Source organism: Poecilia formosa, unplaced genomic scaffold, assembly GCF_000485575.1.
Source record: "Poecilia formosa unplaced genomic scaffold, Poecilia_formosa-5.1.2 Scaffold480, whole genome shotgun sequence".
Classification (NCBI taxonomy): Eukaryota; Metazoa; Chordata; class Actinopteri; order Cyprinodontiformes; family Poeciliidae; genus Poecilia; species Poecilia formosa.
This window is the reverse complement of record NW_006800419.1, coordinates 233476-250497: the sequence shown is the minus strand read 5'-3', so window position 1 is coordinate 250497 and position 17022 is coordinate 233476. Positions and strand designations below refer to the sequence as shown.

The window sequence follows — 17022 nt, the reverse complement described above, 5'->3', positions numbered from 1 at the left end:
AAGAAGCCACTGAGTTTCCATCCAATAATAATCCCAGGAGAGCATGAGGTCGACCTGGAGCACGGAGGAAAATCTGACCGTCAGAAGGAGCCGTTCAGCGGACGCTCGGTGGATCCAGAAGCTGATTGGGTCATCTGATCAGGCTGTCTTCGGGAGGATCAATGTCAATGATCTGCTGTGAGAACAAATCACCATCCTTCCAGTATTATTTCTGAAAGTAATTTATATCAGCGGCAGCGGGGCTGGTCATCACATGAAACTACTTTTCTTTTCATTTATTGTTATTTGCATGATGCAAATGACTCATTTCCTCCTAAAATCAAAGGTTTCACAGCCAAATTAGCCATTTACTGCTTGAATAGGTGGATAGAGCAACTAAAGATGGCACTAAAGAGCATCACTACATTGAGATTAGAGAAGCGCTCAACAAAGATCCTCTCTGAAACAGATCTCACACTCACACAGAAAAATCATCCACCCACCAGAAAACTACGGAGGTTTAAAAGAGACAAAATAACTGAATACATAATTAAATGATGAATTAAATGTAGCATAAAATAAATACATGTTTAATAAAATATCAGTAAGTCATTAAATGCAAACTTATAACCGTGGCAGAAATGTAATGAAATGTATATTTAATTATTTCATTATGGAGCCTTCCAGGGGACACGGCGAATTTTCTTTTCTTTTGCGTCCCCTCGCAAAACCTTTGCGTTCCCACGCAATAATACTGCCAGCATGCCTAGGTGGGCCCCATGTGGGGAAAAGGAGGGCTGATATATGGGCCCCACATGGGTTTGCCCATGTGGGGCCAGAGCCCACATGGGCCCTACATGGTGATGGCCCACATGGGTTTGCCCATGGAGGGCCCATGTGGGCTGTGGCCCTACATGGGCAAACCCATGTGGGGCCCATATATCAGCCCTCCTTTCCCCCACACGGGTCCCACCTAGGCATGCTGGCTGTGCGGCATAACTGAATCCTGTAAGTCTTTCTTACGGGCCGCCGTACTTTCTGCTTTAATACAAGGTTATAAGGTTTTTCCATAAATGTTAATATCTCGTTGTGAAATATCAGACGTTTTATATCTTTTTCTTTAGTATAGAAAGGCACCACAGAAACAGAAACTTTCCGTAGGTAGGAAAGAAATAAAAATACATCCAAACTATTTGGAATATTTCGCGGGGTAATAAATCATCTGATTGTGTCTGTTGTGTTCGTGTCTGAATGGTTTAAAGGGCTGCTTTCCATCTTAACCTTAAACATGCAGTAAATAAATCGATTTTCAACCAGTTTTTTTGCACCAAAGCGTTAATAATAATAAACACGTTTTCACTGAGGCTCTATAAGAGCAATATGAATGAAATAAGTAATTATTGATATGACAGGAGCAGCAGCTTTGACACCTGGTGGTGGGCGTGTCCATGTGGGCGTGACGTCACCAGGTATGAATGGGAAGGTGACGCTGCTGGCTGTGTGTGTGTGTGTGTGTGTGTGTGTGTGTGTGTGTGTGTGTGAGGAAGCGGGTGAGCTGGATGGTCAGTCCTGCAAAGTTTGGAGCATGATAATAAAAATGGAATAAATCGATAATTGTGACAGAACAAAGAAGTTTGGAGTTGATTGATACACGGACAGATGAGATTCCCCGAGTTAACCCAGTGCGGCCCTCTACCACCATTACTTTGCTGTGTTTTATAATAATAAAACGTGTTAATTATCAACTCTTTGGTGCAGAAAACCGATTAAAAATCGATTTATTTACTGCATGTTTATGTCTGTTAAGGCTCAGATGGAACGGCACTGAAAGCAGCACTTTAAACCATTCAGACGAACATAGAGACACAATCAGATGATTTATTACCCCGCGATAATAACTCAAATATTCCAAATAGTTTGGATGAATTTTTATTTCTTTCCTTCTTACGGAAAGTTTCTGTTTATATCATAGGTCTGTGGTGCCTTTCTATACTAAAGAAAAAGATATAAAACGTCAGATATTTCACAACGAGATATTAACTCGAAAAACTTTACATTAAAGCAGAAAGTACGGCGGCCACCGTCATGATGGGTTGAACGGATTTCATCCACATAAATGACCATAAGAGACGGATGTAAAAATGAAAAGTTTTACAGCAAGCAACAATTAAAGCAAAGCTGGTCCAGAAAACTGCTCGGCTGCTCTCGGTGCACTGAGAAGATGAGGAGCGTGGTGAGTTCAGGTGACTGGGAAACGGGAGGTTGCGAATGAGAATTGGGTAAACTTACTGGCTCTGTGCGTCCGAACGGCTTGGAGGGGGTTGGTTGGTCCTGGAGTTCTTTAGATTTGCTTCTCCGTGGAGCTCAGTGGTTCGGAGAGTGGCGTTGGAGGGCGGACAGGGAGGCTTGTCCTTGAAAGCGGCTGAGTTCAGGTGGAACGGCCGGTCGGAGACTTCTGAATGGCTGGCAGAATCTTACAGTAACAGGTGAGGTTTGGCTTTCAGGCATCTATGGGGCAAGATCCCATGACGTCGTGGGAAAAGCCAGTGGTCAGGCAACCAGATGTGGAAGATCCTGAGGAGAACAAAAACCCACAATGAAGCACAGCACAACAACAGGCAGATCTCAAGAAAGAGGAAAACTCGGACCAAAACTCTGAGGGGCTGGAGGATCCATCTTATGCTGCCGTCAATTAGATGATCAGCCTCCGGCGAGAGGATGACGTCATCAATGAAACCACAGTCCGCCACCTCTCGGACTCCATCTAGTGGGGAGATAACTCAGCAACCCAAAGCTAAAGAAAACAGAACCTAACAGCCACCGTAAGAAAAGCTTTCAGTGTAAATGATGCTGCATGAACTGATCAGTATATTATTGAGAGGGAACGCAAAAGAAAAAACATTCCCATGTCCCATGCAGGGCTCCGTATTTCATGGTTCTTGTTCAGCGTCACCGTGAAATAATTTCATCTGTCCAACTCACCCATCAAGGTCGTGGGCGGAGTTTGTATAAGTTTACATTTTAATGCTTTAATGTTGGACTGAAATGATAAATCAGATTAGTTGTGATTAATTAATCAATTAAATAATCATCAACTAATGTAGTGACTGCTTAGTCGTTAACTGGAGTTCACAGACTCTAAAGGTAATTTGCTGAAAGAACAACATATTCTTTCAATATTAACAACATAATTAAGCCAAAACTGCAAAAAATAAAAGCATTTAGCATGAAAGATGAAACTTTGTAAATCTGTTGTACCAGAACTGCTCTGGTGCAGCTTCACATTCTGGATATGAATCTTTTCTGAAATACGTTATCCAGTTATTAATCAGCTAATCAATATTAATATCCAGATCAGCTGTATGTTAATGTTGAGCGCAGCAGAAAGGCCTGAGCGTTTCACATGTTGATGTTCAAATAATTTTCGGCTGCAGATGCTACAAAGATCAAACATCATTATTATTAAAGGATTTGTGTCCCTGCAGGGAGAAGGCCAACCTTTCCCTGACGGTGGGCGGCCAGTCGGGCGACGTTGTGGCTCACGCCTCCTTCAGCGACCTCCCCCCCGCCGCCGCCGCCGCCGTGGTCAGCCACGATGCCTGGGAGGCCTTCCTGCGCTCACACTGGCCCGCCGCCAGATGCACTGTGGGTAATATTGTGCAGTCAGGGCGCCTCTCACCACTATGAGTGAGAACCGGGTCAGGATCGGTTCAGGTGGTCATAATGTTCTGCCTGTTTCTCCTCTGCAGCCGCTGAACTCTCTGTTCCTGCATTTGTTCGTGTCTGAGCCCAGAGTGGCTGGATCCAGCCTGGAGAAGATCCTCAGGTAGGCAGAACCAGAACCAGAACCAGATTGTGAGCAGTCCTGGGTCACCAGAACCTTCCTGGTCTTCCTACAGAACCGCCTTCAGCATCACTTCGGACCTGGAGCACGTCCTGCTGCTCTGCCCGGACCAGTGTCCTCTAGGTGAGACCGGCTGCTGACCCAGCCCGGCTTGAGTTCTGCTTTCGTGCCCTCCCTCCCTGACGACCCGTTCTGTGAGCAGAACCGGTTCTGGAGGAGACGTTCCAGCTGCTGCAGTGGGAAGCCGACAGCGAGGCGCCGTGTTCGGCTCGGATCTGCAGACGGGAGGATCACTGCAAGCGGCTGCACGTCCGCCGAGCCCGGTGAGCTCCCCATCTGGACCTTCAGCACCAGAACCAGAACCGGCAGCTCCCTATGTCAGCCCCGAAGCAGGTCTCTCTGTCTGCCACTAGGTGGCAGGAGGCGCTAGTGAGAGGATTTAACAGGTTTAGCATGCTATCCGGTCCTGGTGTAATCAATGTTCTGGGTATTGCTGTAGTTTTCTCCTTTGTCCTTCCACCAAACTTTCCTTCCTGCTATTCGCTCTGTGAACAGCATGTTTTCTCCAACATGCTGGATCAGATCCTTCCTGATGGACCAGAGCTCCAGAACTAATAGCAGAACTCTAAGCTGGTTTGGAAACTGTCAGTAAAATGTTTGGGTGACCAGCAGGGGGCGCTGTCTGACAGAGGGATGACCTTTCTACTTCTAGAGATGTTAAAATTAAACAGATATCTGAGTAATATGAGAAGGGTCCTGGTTGATCTTTATGATCTGCAGTTTGTTAAGTCTCACAGTCAAAAATTAACAATAATAAAATAGTGGTTATTTTTTTTAAGTCATATTTTCACCATTTTATTGATTTAGAAATGTCACAGTCTCAACAAAATATTAAGTTAGGAAGCTAAGTATGTAGTTTGGACATTCAAAGTTAAATATTTATCTTCAAGTTATTTAGTTTATAACCTATCCAGCTTATTCCTATCCCCCATGAGGCTTTGTGTGAATTACGGGCTCGACTTCCGCCGCAAACCGGAACCGGCATTGTTTACATGTTAGCAACGCGCTAACCGGCTTTAGTCAGAGGTTGTGGGCTATAAAATATGTGAGAACAACAACTATCACAGGTATCATTTATCTTGGTTATTTAGTTTCAAACTATTTAGTTTACATATCTAGCTTGTTAATTAAATATTTAGTCTGAATTTAAATATTTAGCTCAAACTAAATATTAATTTGGATTGACGGTTATTTAGCTTTTAGTTAAATATTTACTTGGTAAGCTAAATAGCCTAACTATACAGTTTATATTTATAAACTATATATTTAGGTTATTTAGCTTGGCAAATAAATGTTGGTGGCAAGCTAAATATATAGCTCCAAGCTAAATGTTTTGTTTGCTCAAAGCTAAATGTTTTGTTTGTCAACCAGGCTGTTTAGCTTGCTAACATTTAGTTAGCTCTCTGATTTTCAGCTTGTAGTTGCTTCAGCAGCAGCTGACCTCTAATGATTCTCAGGCTCATGGAGTCTGAGGAGACTTCACCTGTTGGTCTTCTCCGGTGAACTCATCAGTCTGACAGGAAGTCAGTCCGATGAGTTCTCCAGAACCAGAACCTTGTTTCTGCTGCTCTGAGCTCGGCTCGTTTTGTCTTCCAGGGTTGCAGATTACGATGACATCATGATGATCGTGAACAAGCAGACGACAGAGTGCTCCATCCCTCTGCAGCCCTACGCTCTGATAGACGTCATCGAGTACCAGCACCAGAGGAGCCATGCTGCCGTCCTCCAGGTCTGTCCTTGTCCTGGTCAGCCTCTGCTGTTGGGTTGGTTCCTTCACGACCAGTTCTGGACCGGTTCTGGACCACCCCCCACTGCATCTGGTTGCCATGGTAACATATGGTACAGATGAGCTGAGGCTCGGCCAAACCTCCAAACATGAGGAGCATGGAGGATGAGACTAAAACAAAGCAACAATATTTCATTGTTTGTGATACTAACTGAGCTGCAGAGGAAGGAAGTAGCTAAAGTAACTAGTTCAGTTACTTGAGTAACTTCATGGAAAAATTTACTTTTACAGCACAGTACTTTTTATTTTTGCTGAAGTAATATCAGGGTTTCCCCCAGAGGATTATAAGCCTGGCGGGCCATCAGTCTTTACTTGTCCCTCCCACCAGGCTAAGCATAGTTTGCTTATTTTAAAATTGGGCTTTTTATACACCACTACCAGTAAAGACAGATTAAGCTAGGGTCGTAGTCGACGCACTGAACGAGGCATAAGTTCCCAAATTATGATGCCTGCTCGTGCATATTAGAATTGTTGTAACTTTTAACACAAAAACAGTGGGCCGCTAAAGGACTGCCCTAGTGCCCCTGAAACGCTGAATATCATTATAAACTATGGCTGCTCTTTCCTGAGTAACATTTCTGGATACTGAGGAACATCACTGGAAGGAGAACAAACACAGTTTAACTGAAACCAGAAACAAACACAACCATTCATTCTGTTCAAGTGAAACTGCAATGAATAAAAACTGTTAGCTCTGCTGAGACCAACAACACACGATCTGCTTCACCTCAGCCCGTCCGACCCTCCAGGATTTCACCACCGTCTGGGGATTCCTGTGTGGAATACCTCCAGAAATACCTGCGAGGATTTATCAATGTTTATATAACAAGGGCAGCTATTATAACCAGCAGTTCCACTAATGCTAAAGCATTACACCAACATGGCGTTTAGTGGTATTTAGTGGAAGCTAGAGATAAACATGGCACTAACCTACCCCTAAGCTAATGCTAACGCTAAAGATAAAGCACTACACCAACATGGCTTTAGTGGAAGCTAAAGCTAAATCTAAAGCACTGCACAAGCCTGTTATTTAGTGGAAGTCAATGCTAAAGTGCTAACTTCAACCACTTTGTTATTGTATTAGTTGTAGCATGCATAGTATAGCACCCTCAACTGTGTCAAATCTGTCCCTACACACCGACCTTTGCAGTTTGCTTCTCGGAAAGAAATTCTTTGGACCAGGTTGTTGCTTCCTGTTTTCCTGTGTTGCTGATTCAGCCTAACTGACCACAGTTCAGATGTTTACTACGGAGTGAAGTGAAGGTTCCTGAGGTTTTCCTTCCACAGGATGAAGGACGTGTCGTTGGCTTCGTCGCTGCCACCTCGTCTCCTAACGACCAGAAACTTCTGGAGCATTTTAACCTCAGGGAGTTTGATGGATTCTACAAACACAAAGTACCAGAGAAGGTACTTTAATCCCCACTCACTTTACACAGCCGCATTCAGCTGGACCAGAACCAGAACCATGTCTGTCCCTGTGATGGTAGGAGGAAGAGGTGGAGGAGGAAGGAGAACCGAGCCACCAGACTCCCAGGAAGTCCAACTCCTTCTGCATTCAGCACTTCATAGCAGACGAGGACCACCAGACCCGGTAAACGCCGTCCATGAGAACCAGAACCACGCCCACTTCCTGTTTCCTGCAGCTGGAAAAACATCTGCTCAGGCTGGGACCTTTACCTGACACCATGGAAGGAACTGGGAACACTGGGTCGGACTGGTTCCGACTGGTTCATGGAGAAGTTCTGACCAGTCTGTTCACAGTCAGGATCTACTTTAACTTTCCTGTCTTTCCCGGTTCTGTTGGCTTCTGGAGCAGCGGATCAGAACCTCCTGACCCATCAGAACCTCCTGTAGGAGTTCTGGTCCAACACTTTCGTCCAACATTGCTTCAGCTCTCTGAAGAGCTGCTGCATGATTTGGACTTTGACTCTCCTTCACCACCGTGCTGAGCTGCTTGGTTCAGTCGTGACCTTTGACCTGTTTTCTGTCTGGTGGACTTCAGGTGGTCTTGGGATGACCTTTGACCCTTCCCGGGTAGCTTCCTGTCATCTCCCCATCCTGACTTCCTCTGTGACATCATAATAAAAATGGAGTGTGTTGTGGAACCAGAACCAGAACTGGTTCTGGTTCTGGTCCTGTCCAGTCCCAGTGGACATCGTTCCTGCTGTCCATCCTGAGCCACTCCGTGTTGCAGCTGAAGCTTGGCAGCAGCGGTGGCAGCCGTCCAGCACCAGTCATCTGCTGGTAGTGTGGTAGTGTTACCTGGCTCCCGCGGCGCGGCTCACCTCCCAGCTGTTCCCCACAGGGGGCCCGCCGCCGGCCCCGCCACCTCCCACAGAGACCCGGCGCCGCAGAGCCCAGCGGAGAGCCGCGGAGCGCCAGAAGCAGCAGATTGCTCCTCCAGTTGTTCCTCTGCTCAGCTTGGCTCCAACCTCACTTAACTTCTTCTTCTGTCCACAGATCAACAGACGGTCTGCCATACATGTTCCTGCACTTCCTGGTAAGTATTAAACCTGGGACCCTTTTCAGAAAAGGACACAATCTTGTTTTAAGCCTGTAATCACCAAATATTGATTTAAAGAACCAGATTTTTTAACTTATAACAGACACTTTCCCATGTTAATAAGTGAAATTATCTACTAGGGGAACTACAACTTTTTCATCAGTATTAGGAATTACTAGACAGAAATACTTAGTATTATTTTGTGTATTTGCAGTTTACTCATCAAATTCAAGATAGTATGACCACAGAACTGGAGACCAATTAGAACCAACAGAACCATGTTCTCAGGGTTCAATTACCTGGAGGTTTCACTCTGGGTGTTTTAAATGTTTTAGTTTCCCTTTTCCACAGCAGATTCCTGCTGACCAACACACAACCTGGATCATTATTCCATGCTGACTCTCTGCTTCCTGCAGGACCTGGAATATTGCCTGATCTTCGTTCCGTCTGCAAGTCCAGAGTCGCCGTGGTTACAGAACTTTGTTCTGGTGCGGTCCCGTCCTAGCAGCCTGCAACTCACCAGCCTCTACATCACCCATAGGTCCAGGTTCAGGTAGGCGCCGGGTCCGGAAGCAGATTCTGATGGTCCAGAAGCAGATTCTGATGGTCCGGAAGCAGATTTTAACGGTCCGGAAGCAGATTCTGATGGTCCAGAAGCAGATTTTAACGGTCTGGAAGCAGATTCTGAGGGATTGCATTCTGGCAGTTGGATGCAGATTCTGGTGTACAGAATCTGGTGGGTAAACCAGAATCTACCCACCAGATGTAGATTCTGGTGGTTAGAAGCAGATTCTGGCAGTCCATAAGCAGTGTTCCAGTGGAAACCATTTTGTCTCTGTTGAAGGACTGTGGATGTGAGGCATGCAGTGCCTGAAGACAGAGAAGCTGTTTCTGATCTGCTGAACAGTTTGAATCTCACCTGTTCGGTTCTGGAGGATCTGGACTCTTTCTACCGGACCCACAGCGACCCGGTGAGTCTGGATAAACTCATAGAAACAACAAATCTAGCGACTTTTTTCTGAAGAAGTCACTTTCTGAGTATGGATCAATGCTCAGCAGTGCACCTCCTGACCACCGGGGGGCGTGTATGAGTGAGATGGTTTTATACTCTAATCCACGTGTGTCAAACTCAAGGCCCATGGGCCAAATCTGGCCCACCACAGCTTTTTATGCGGCCCTCTCGATTCTTGACTAAGCATTAACTCCTTAACCATTATGTTGTCAATCAAATCAATGCAGTTTTTGTCTGTTTACTACCAAATTATATTATTCAGTCCCTCCAGTTTCTTGTGAACTATTGTGGACATCCATGCAAAATCAGCAAATCCTCGCAAGGCCAAATATTGCAGAGTTAAACAATTTAAATATTTTATTTGTTAAAACAAAGATAGAACCCTTTGTCTCAGTTTAGCGTGGTGAAACGGAGCTGCAGTGCCTCCTGCTCTGATTGGGTGGGAACAGTGTTACTGCGCCTGATCAGGTGTGTGCTTCCTGTCAGGATGGTGTTCCTCTGCAGGCCTTCGTGGTTGTGGTGGAGCGGCAGCTGGTCGGCGTGACGATCATCAGGGACGAACAGGTAGCCCCGCTCCCTCTGCCGCATGCGGGACGCGCCGTCGCCCCCTTCTCACCGCACGCCGTGTCTTCCAGGACGTGGAGTACCTCCGAGCTCGCTACGACATCGACAGCTTCATCAGCTTTGGTCGCCATGGCTACCAGGAGCACGCTCACATGCTGCACTTCCTGCTGAAGCCCTGCTGCTACCATGTGACCCGGCACTGGCTGAAGGAGGTGCTGCGGCTGGCCCAACGGTCCTGCCTGTACCACCGGGCCTACTCACCGCTGCTGGGAGAGCAGGTGAGCGGACCAGAACCGGGCCAGCCTGACCTCCTCTCTGAACATGGTTGACCTTTGCCCCTCCCCTCAGACCTCCTGCTTCCACCCTCTGGAGTTCATCCTGAACTGCTCGGTGCCGGTCCGGCCCCGCCAGCAGGTGGAGTACCCACTGCAGGAGCTCGGCATCAACGCCCCGTCCTGCAGGATCACAGAGGAACAGGTGGGCCGGGCAGCAGCCACCAGGGGCGCCACACACTGCTTAGGGTTAAAAACCAGGAAATGAAAAGCTCTTAATCTGCCTGGTGACAGGTGATGCTGAGCGGGAGTTCTGGTTCTGGTTCCTTCATCAGAACCTGCAGCAGCTTCTGCAGCTTCACCTTCATCCTCAGGATCTGAGATTTATCTAAAAGGCTCCACATTGGTGCAACACAGTCATGTGACTTCTCAGCACAACTTCTGGTAGCTTGTTTCAATTAGCACACTTAGCTTAGCATTTATTTTTTCTGATAAATCCTAAATGTTGCTTTGTAAAATTCCAGTTTGATATAGATCAATGTTCAGGCTTTGGTTATCTGCTATTAAGAATTTTTCAGGTAGATATTTATTATCATGCTCTTATTTTGAAGGGGTTGAAGACTGTTTATGCAACAGTTATGCTTCCTCTCCTCATATTCTCACTTTTTCTATTCCCAAGAAATTTCATTCATCAAATGTTAAGTGTATAAAACTTAATTAATTTTACAGGATAATACAACAGAATAATGAGCAAACGACAGGTAGGAACTAAACAAATACACAGAAATTCACAGCATTGAATTGTTCATGTTCATGATTGAATTTAGTGTCATCTTCATCTAATTAGCATGTTGGAATAGCCCTCTAGGGACAAGGTTGTACAGAAAATGGATGGATGGAATAGCGATTAGCATTAGCAGAATTAGTGACTATTTTTAGTTCCTTAGGGTTAGCACATCTAACATTTATTTTTAGCGTTTCAGGGTTAGCGCTGCTAGCTTCTTAGTCCCCTGCCGTTCCAGAGCAGGTCCTGCTCAATGAACTGGAGTCATTTCCTGCCTGTAGACTGAACTGTGTGGTCTGTAATGGTCTAGATTAAACCTTTTTCCTGATATTTAAACGTGTCTCTTTGTCTCCTCTAATCTTCCTCACCAGCTGATGTCTCTGCAGCTTTGATTTATTTTATCGTCCTTTAAATATTTACCACACATTCAGGCGTCACCATGCAGGCCCTGCTCACGTCACTCAGGCCCAGAACGCCAAGCGGTCGTCTCTGTGACGCAGAGCTGCTGATAAGAGCTTCATCCTGAGCTTTGTCTCAGCCTCCTCTTCCTCAGGATGATTTACACCACCCTCTCCTCTGAATAGCAGCAGCTGCTCCACCTCACATGCAGATGAGACATCAGTTTTCATCCGATCATCTCCTCACCTTCATTCCTGCAGATCACATGGAAACATGCAGGCATTTCATTGGCCGCCCTGCAGCAGCCAATCAGGAAGTGCCATTGCTGCCTCTGCTCTAAAATCTGTCTTCATCTCAGTAATAACAGCAAATCAAAAACATGCTTATTAATCTACAAACTGCTACCAGAAAGGAAACTACAGTGGAAAACTTTCAAAATAAAAGAATCATTGGTTCATTTAACAGAGACCTAAAGGTGGTGATGTTTGGACCAAGTTCTGATCGGTTCTACCGATACATGATGGGGTCAGCATGGTTGAAGTTAGCGTGTTAGCATGATCATTGGCTAACTAGCATGTTGCTGTAACCCAGCCTGGGGACTCTGCGTTGCTAACGTCATTCTGTCAGGTGTGATGGGTGAACGGCGGCTCCCTCTAAGTCCAACCACAGACAAGGACACTAAATCTGTGTCCAACCAGCAGAAACGTGTTTCTGATCAGAATGGCTAATGGAGCGTTATCAATCGGCTCTCATGTTGAGCAGAAATCAGTTTTTATCTCCCAGCCTGCAGAGGCTTCAGTCCACCAGCCGGACCAGAACCAGGTCCAGACGCTGTCCTCTCTGTCCCCTCCAGGCGCCGTTCGCGCTCAGCCTGATCAGTAGGAAGTTGACCTTGGAGCCGAAGGTCAGGGTGAACGCCAGCATCGTGGTGGTGGGGGCTTCAGACACCGGCCTGTCCCTGCTGGAGGAGCTCAGCTTCAGGTGAGTTTCAGGTTCCTGAGGTGAAAACGCCTGAAAATGCCCGACTGTTCTTACCAGAACCAGAACCCGGTTCCTTCTGGTGACCGGGTCAGGTCGGGTCGAATGTTTTAGGTCCGTTTAAAGCTTTAGCACAGATTTAGGAGCAGGTTGATGCTGCAGCAGGTGAAGCGGCGCCGCAGCAGGGGCAGCAAGTTGCTGCGGCTGCAGATAGTTGCTAGGCAACCATGATACCGCCGTCCGGTATCAGGGTGAGGATGAGGAGCAGCTGTTTGCCGCCTCTAATGAGGCTGAAGAGGCAGTTAGAGTTCTGCCGATGCGGGTCAGGCCGGCCCGCCGGGCCTTATCAGCTCCACCCAAACCTCATCACCGGGTCGGGTCGCTCAGATAAGGAGCCGCTCGGCCTGCTGCAGTCAGGCTGCGGGCCGCCTGATAACAGAACCCATCTGGTTCTGTTTCAGAATGAACCCGCAGACGGAACCAAACAGAATCGGTTCTGCTGCGGCTCCTCCTGCAGAGCCTGGTGGCGCCGATCGGACCGGCAGCCATCGGGCCGTCCAGAGCCGCTTCTAGCGCCGCCTCCGTCAGGGTTGTCATGGATCGTTTCCATGACAACCCTAATGGAGGCGGCAGACGACTTCCTGGTTTACAGGACAGGTTGACATCAGACTTGGTGTAACCTGCAGAGGACAGATCCTGGTTCTGGAAGTCCAGACCAGAACCAGGCAGCCGAGCTGATGGTGATCCTCAGCATCGTCTCATGTTGGACAGGAACCACTGGAGCCAGAACAACGTCTGGACTGCAGTAAATGTTAGCTAATCATTCAGACATTTTTCCATCAAAGATTTTCTTATTCACATTTTAACATATTTAATCGGAGATTTGTTCCCACCGGAACCTTTGTGTTGATGTGTTTCTGGTACGACTGTAAATCTGATGCGCTGCTACATCCGCTACCAGCAGTGAGGAAGCTGCTTCTATCGGATCATTTCTGCTCTTAACTGATCTGATCGGACGCTGAAAGAGACTTGTGCTAACAAAGTTAGCATGTCGATGCTAAACATGGAGTCTCAGCACTAATAAATATTAATTAGTCAGAATTTCTGCTGTATTGTTTTTGCTTCTGGTCTCAGAGTGAGGACTCTGAATGTCTCATTGCTTCATTTGGACCCGTTTCCACCCGGTTCTGTTCTGCTTGTCCTCTTCCAGCTCTCATCTGCGGTTCAACAATCTCACCCTCATCTCCACTCACGGTTTCCCTGGAAACTACGACCATGAGGACGTCGGCTTCCTGTCCACCAGGTGCTGCATGCAGAGATGTTCCAGTTCAGTTTTATTCCTGCAGCCTTCTGAGGCAGGAAGTGACGTCACAGTGACTTCCTGCCGTGTCCTGCAGCCACGTCTTCAGCAGCAGAGACCTGGCCCAGACCTTCCTGCTGTCCTGCACCCGCGTGGTGGAGGGGAAGATTGTGAGGATCGACAGGAAATCCAAATACGTCCTGGTGTCAGATGGGCAGAAGGTGGCCTATGACTTCCTGGTCCTCTGTACGGGCCTGCAGTACCGGGTGAGCCGGGCGCCGGTCCACAGGAACCACAGGAACCAGCATTCTGCTGGGGCTGCTGGGAAACATGGGAACTCAAAATCAACCCTGACCTAAAGGAGGCAAAACCGCCGACTTCTTCTGTGGTACTTTAAACCACAGAAGAAGTCAGTTGGTTACAGTTTGCAGCTCTGAGCATATTGGCTGCTTAGAAACTGACACGCTGGGAAAACGCACAAACACAACAGAAAACACTGCAAGCAGAAATAGACACAAAAGAGCAAAAATATCATAAATAGAGAAACAACAGCGAGTATTAAAAGCTGCAAAGTGGCTCTGCTAGACCGCTAGGGGCAGACTGGAGCCGGAAAAAGACATGAAGCATAGTGAAACCTTTTCTTCCTTCCTCACATCCTGTCTTTCCTGAGTCTGGTCCCAGATGATGTAACAGGTGGCTCCCCCTGGTGGTCTGGAGGACTGACGTCCAGTGGAGCCAGTTCCAAAGTTTCTGTTGGTTTTGCTGCTTGCTGCATTTTTTGCTTTAATTTTTTTGCAGCTGTATCATTTTTTACGGAGCCCTGTAGGGGACATGGGGAAATGTTTATATTTTACGTTCCCTCGCAGTGATGTCCTGATCAGTTCATGGGCTGTGACTGAACACTGTAAGCCTCTCTTACGGTGGCCATCACACTTTCTGCTATTATATGAGGTTTTCATAAGGCTTTTCCATGTTTCTTAATATCTCGTTGTGGAATATCTGAAGTTTTATATCTTTTTCTTCAGGATAGAAATGCACCACAAACCTCTGATATAAACAGAAGCTTTCCACAAGTAGGAAAGGAATAAAAAATACATCCAAACTATTTGGACTATTCCTGCGTTATTATCGCGGGATCATAAATCATCTGACAGTTCTGAATGGTTAAAGGGTCGTTTCCATGCCAACCTACACAAACAAACATGCAGTGAATAAATTGACTTTCAATCAACAGCAAATATTGTAGTAAACATACTGCGAGGAAACGCAAAATAAACATTTTCCCCATGTCCCTTAGAGGGCTCCGTAATTTTTCAGTTTTATTTGTTTTGGAGTTTTCCTGTTTTTTCAGCATAGCGCCACCTGTAGGCCACCATTGGAAGCCCTCAGGCAGAAATGACTTTATTGTGAGCGTATTTAGTGGAGAACCAGATGATGAATATTAATAATATTAATATTATTGTCCTCCAGCTCTCCCCCTGGTCATGCTGGACATGCTTCAAGGCTCCCAGTCTGTCCTGAAGCAGCAGCTTTATTCGGTTCAGGAGGTTTTTGTTGCCATGTTTCTCGTTGCCTGACCAGCCGGTTGCCGTTGCAGCTTCCCTGCCCCACCGGAGTTGATGTTTCCCAGCCGGTCACCAACAGCCAGCTGGATCCTGATTGGTTCTGCCGCAGATACATGGGGCCCGTCCCCGCCAACCTGCTGACCATCAGCGACCTCCATGACGGCGTTGCCGCCCGCCGCTGGTTGCAGGAGAACTTTGTGGACCTGCAGGGTGAGTTGCTGGTTCCCAGCATGAGCAGCGGGAAGCGCTGAGCTGTGTGAACGCGGCGCCGCTTCCAGACTCATCGGTCTGCAGGAATGATGCTCTCTGATTGGCTGATCGGAGTCATGACATCAGCAGCTTCAACGCCTCTGTTCCCAAAAGAAAAACTTCCTGCTCAAATGTTTCTAAATGTTTCAATAAAACGCTCTGTGGTTGCCATGGTGACGCTGTGCTCTGGTTCAGCACCGTGGCGTCTGGGATTTAACTAGACCGTCTGAAGTTAATGGTTAGTTATTGATTATCCTGATGATTAATTGGATTTAAAAATGGTTCATTCTGCAGATTTTTTAGGCCTTAAAAATAAATCCAAAGATGCATTAAACCATTAAATCCGTTTTTAAAGTGCATGACATCGATGCTGTAGCTAACAGCCGGATCGTTAGCAGCACAGCTAAACGGCGAAACATCCTGTCCTCCGTGCTGCTTCCTTCCTTCAGATGTATTGATTAGCGATAACTGATAATTACTGATCTGAGGAAGAAATGATTTGTCTGTCCCCGATGTTTGACCTCTGACCTCAGATAACGCCGTTGTCTACGGAAACACCCTGGACGCCTACGTCACCGTTCAGACCCTGCTCTCCCTCGGTGTCCAGGGATCCCGGATCCACCTGGTCCTGCCCCCTCCTGCGATCCGCCCCGCCCCTTTCTCGGACAGGGCCGTGGACAGAGCCGTGGCGGCGGCCATGACGGGCGCCGAGGTCCAGGTCCATCAGAATTGCGTCCTGGCTCAGATAAACAACGGCGAGCATCCCGATCCCATCGCCTGCGTCTCCTTCACCAGCGACTCTGAGCCGCTCAGGCTGCAGTGTGGAGTGAGTTTCTCCTCTGGTCCGCGGGCCGCTTCTGGACCGCTACTGGAGCAGGACTGGACCGGTTCTGGACCGGTTCTTGCTTTTCAGAACTAGCTTAAACACTGAGCCGGACCCTCTGAAGGTTCTGTTCAAGTTTCAGAGTGTTAGCAGCTGTTAGCTCAGGGTGTTACCAGCTGTTAGCTCAGGGTGTTAGCAGCTTTAGCTCAGGGTGTTAGCAGCTTTAGCTCAGGGTGAAAGCAGCTGTTAGCTCAGGGTGTTAGCAGCTTTAGCTGCTGTTAAATCTTACATCTTTCTGGTGTAAGACTTAAACTTTAGGTGAATTTTGTGTTTTCATGAACTAGAATCCAGAATTATCTGAATGAAAGGATTAGAGATATTTTCTTCTTCAAGATGCTCTTCTCGTCCTGCTGCAGGTGTTCCTCAACCTGTCCAGTGAGGGAGTGGACTATGACTGCTTCCACAGCATCAGTGGCTGCTTCCTGCCCTTCGATGGCCGCCTTGTGATTAACAGCCGCTTCCTGACAAGCGACGCCTCCATCTACGGCGCCGGCCCGCTCACCAGGTTCTCCTGCAGCTACTACGCAGACGAATGGTCGCACGCCAACTTCAGCTCCCGAGACGTGGGCCGCGACGTGGCGGCGGTGCTGCTGGAGCAGCTGGACCCGAACCGGGAGGCGCCGGTCGACCCGCCCTCCGAGCCCGAGATGCTCATCCCGCTCTACAGTCGGCCCAGGATCCGAGGTCCGTTTCCCACGTCCTTTCAGAACGTGTCCAGGGTCTCTGCGTCGGGCGGGAACAACGAGCTCTCAGCCTCTCAGCCGCCCGCGCTGGCGGCTCAGAGCGCCACTAAGGCCGCCAACAACAGCCACTCGGCGCCGGCCGTCTGCCACGCAGCAACACG

At 47.6% G+C, this 17022-nt stretch overlaps 1 protein-coding gene and 1 long non-coding RNA gene across 3 annotated transcripts in view; both read left to right on the top strand.

The window, feature by feature from the left end:
- The first annotated feature begins 24 nt into the window (after positions 1-24).
- Positions 25-17022, top strand: part of cfap61 (cilia and flagella associated protein 61) — a 19576-nt gene continuing 2578 nt past the window's right edge. The window contains exons 1-20 of one of the 2 annotated variants that reach the window (XM_007578451.2): positions 25-177; positions 3465-3624; positions 3729-3805; positions 3879-3946; positions 4026-4146; positions 5480-5612; positions 6957-7076; positions 7157-7260; positions 8130-8169; positions 8589-8725; positions 9017-9143; positions 9671-9748; positions 9820-10026; positions 10097-10225; positions 12057-12184; positions 13392-13484; positions 13579-13747; positions 15079-15256; positions 15829-16121; positions 16535-16862. In XM_007578451.2, the coding sequence (XP_007578513.1) occupies positions 44-177; positions 3465-3624; positions 3729-3805; positions 3879-3946; positions 4026-4146; positions 5480-5612; positions 6957-7076; positions 7157-7260; positions 8130-8169; positions 8589-8725; positions 9017-9143; positions 9671-9748; positions 9820-10026; positions 10097-10225; positions 12057-12184; positions 13392-13484; positions 13579-13747; positions 15079-15256; positions 15829-16121; positions 16535-16862 (2824 nt within the window). In that variant the 5' untranslated portion in view covers positions 25-43. Of the gene's footprint in view, positions 178-3464; positions 3625-3728; positions 3806-3878; positions 3947-4025; positions 4147-4866; positions 4951-5479; positions 5613-6956; positions 7077-7156; positions 7261-8129; positions 8170-8588; positions 8726-9016; positions 9144-9670; positions 9749-9819; positions 10027-10096; positions 10226-12056; positions 12185-13391; positions 13485-13578; positions 13748-15078; positions 15257-15828; positions 16122-16534; positions 16863-17022 lie in introns of those variants that run through there. The other variant, XM_016664332.1, reaches the window with a different exon arrangement.
- Positions 10473-11136, top strand: LOC107833928 (uncharacterized). Its single transcript, XR_001659698.1, has 2 exons — positions 10473-10572; positions 10603-11136. It is a non-coding gene; the product is annotated as an uncharacterized LOC107833928 (long non-coding RNA).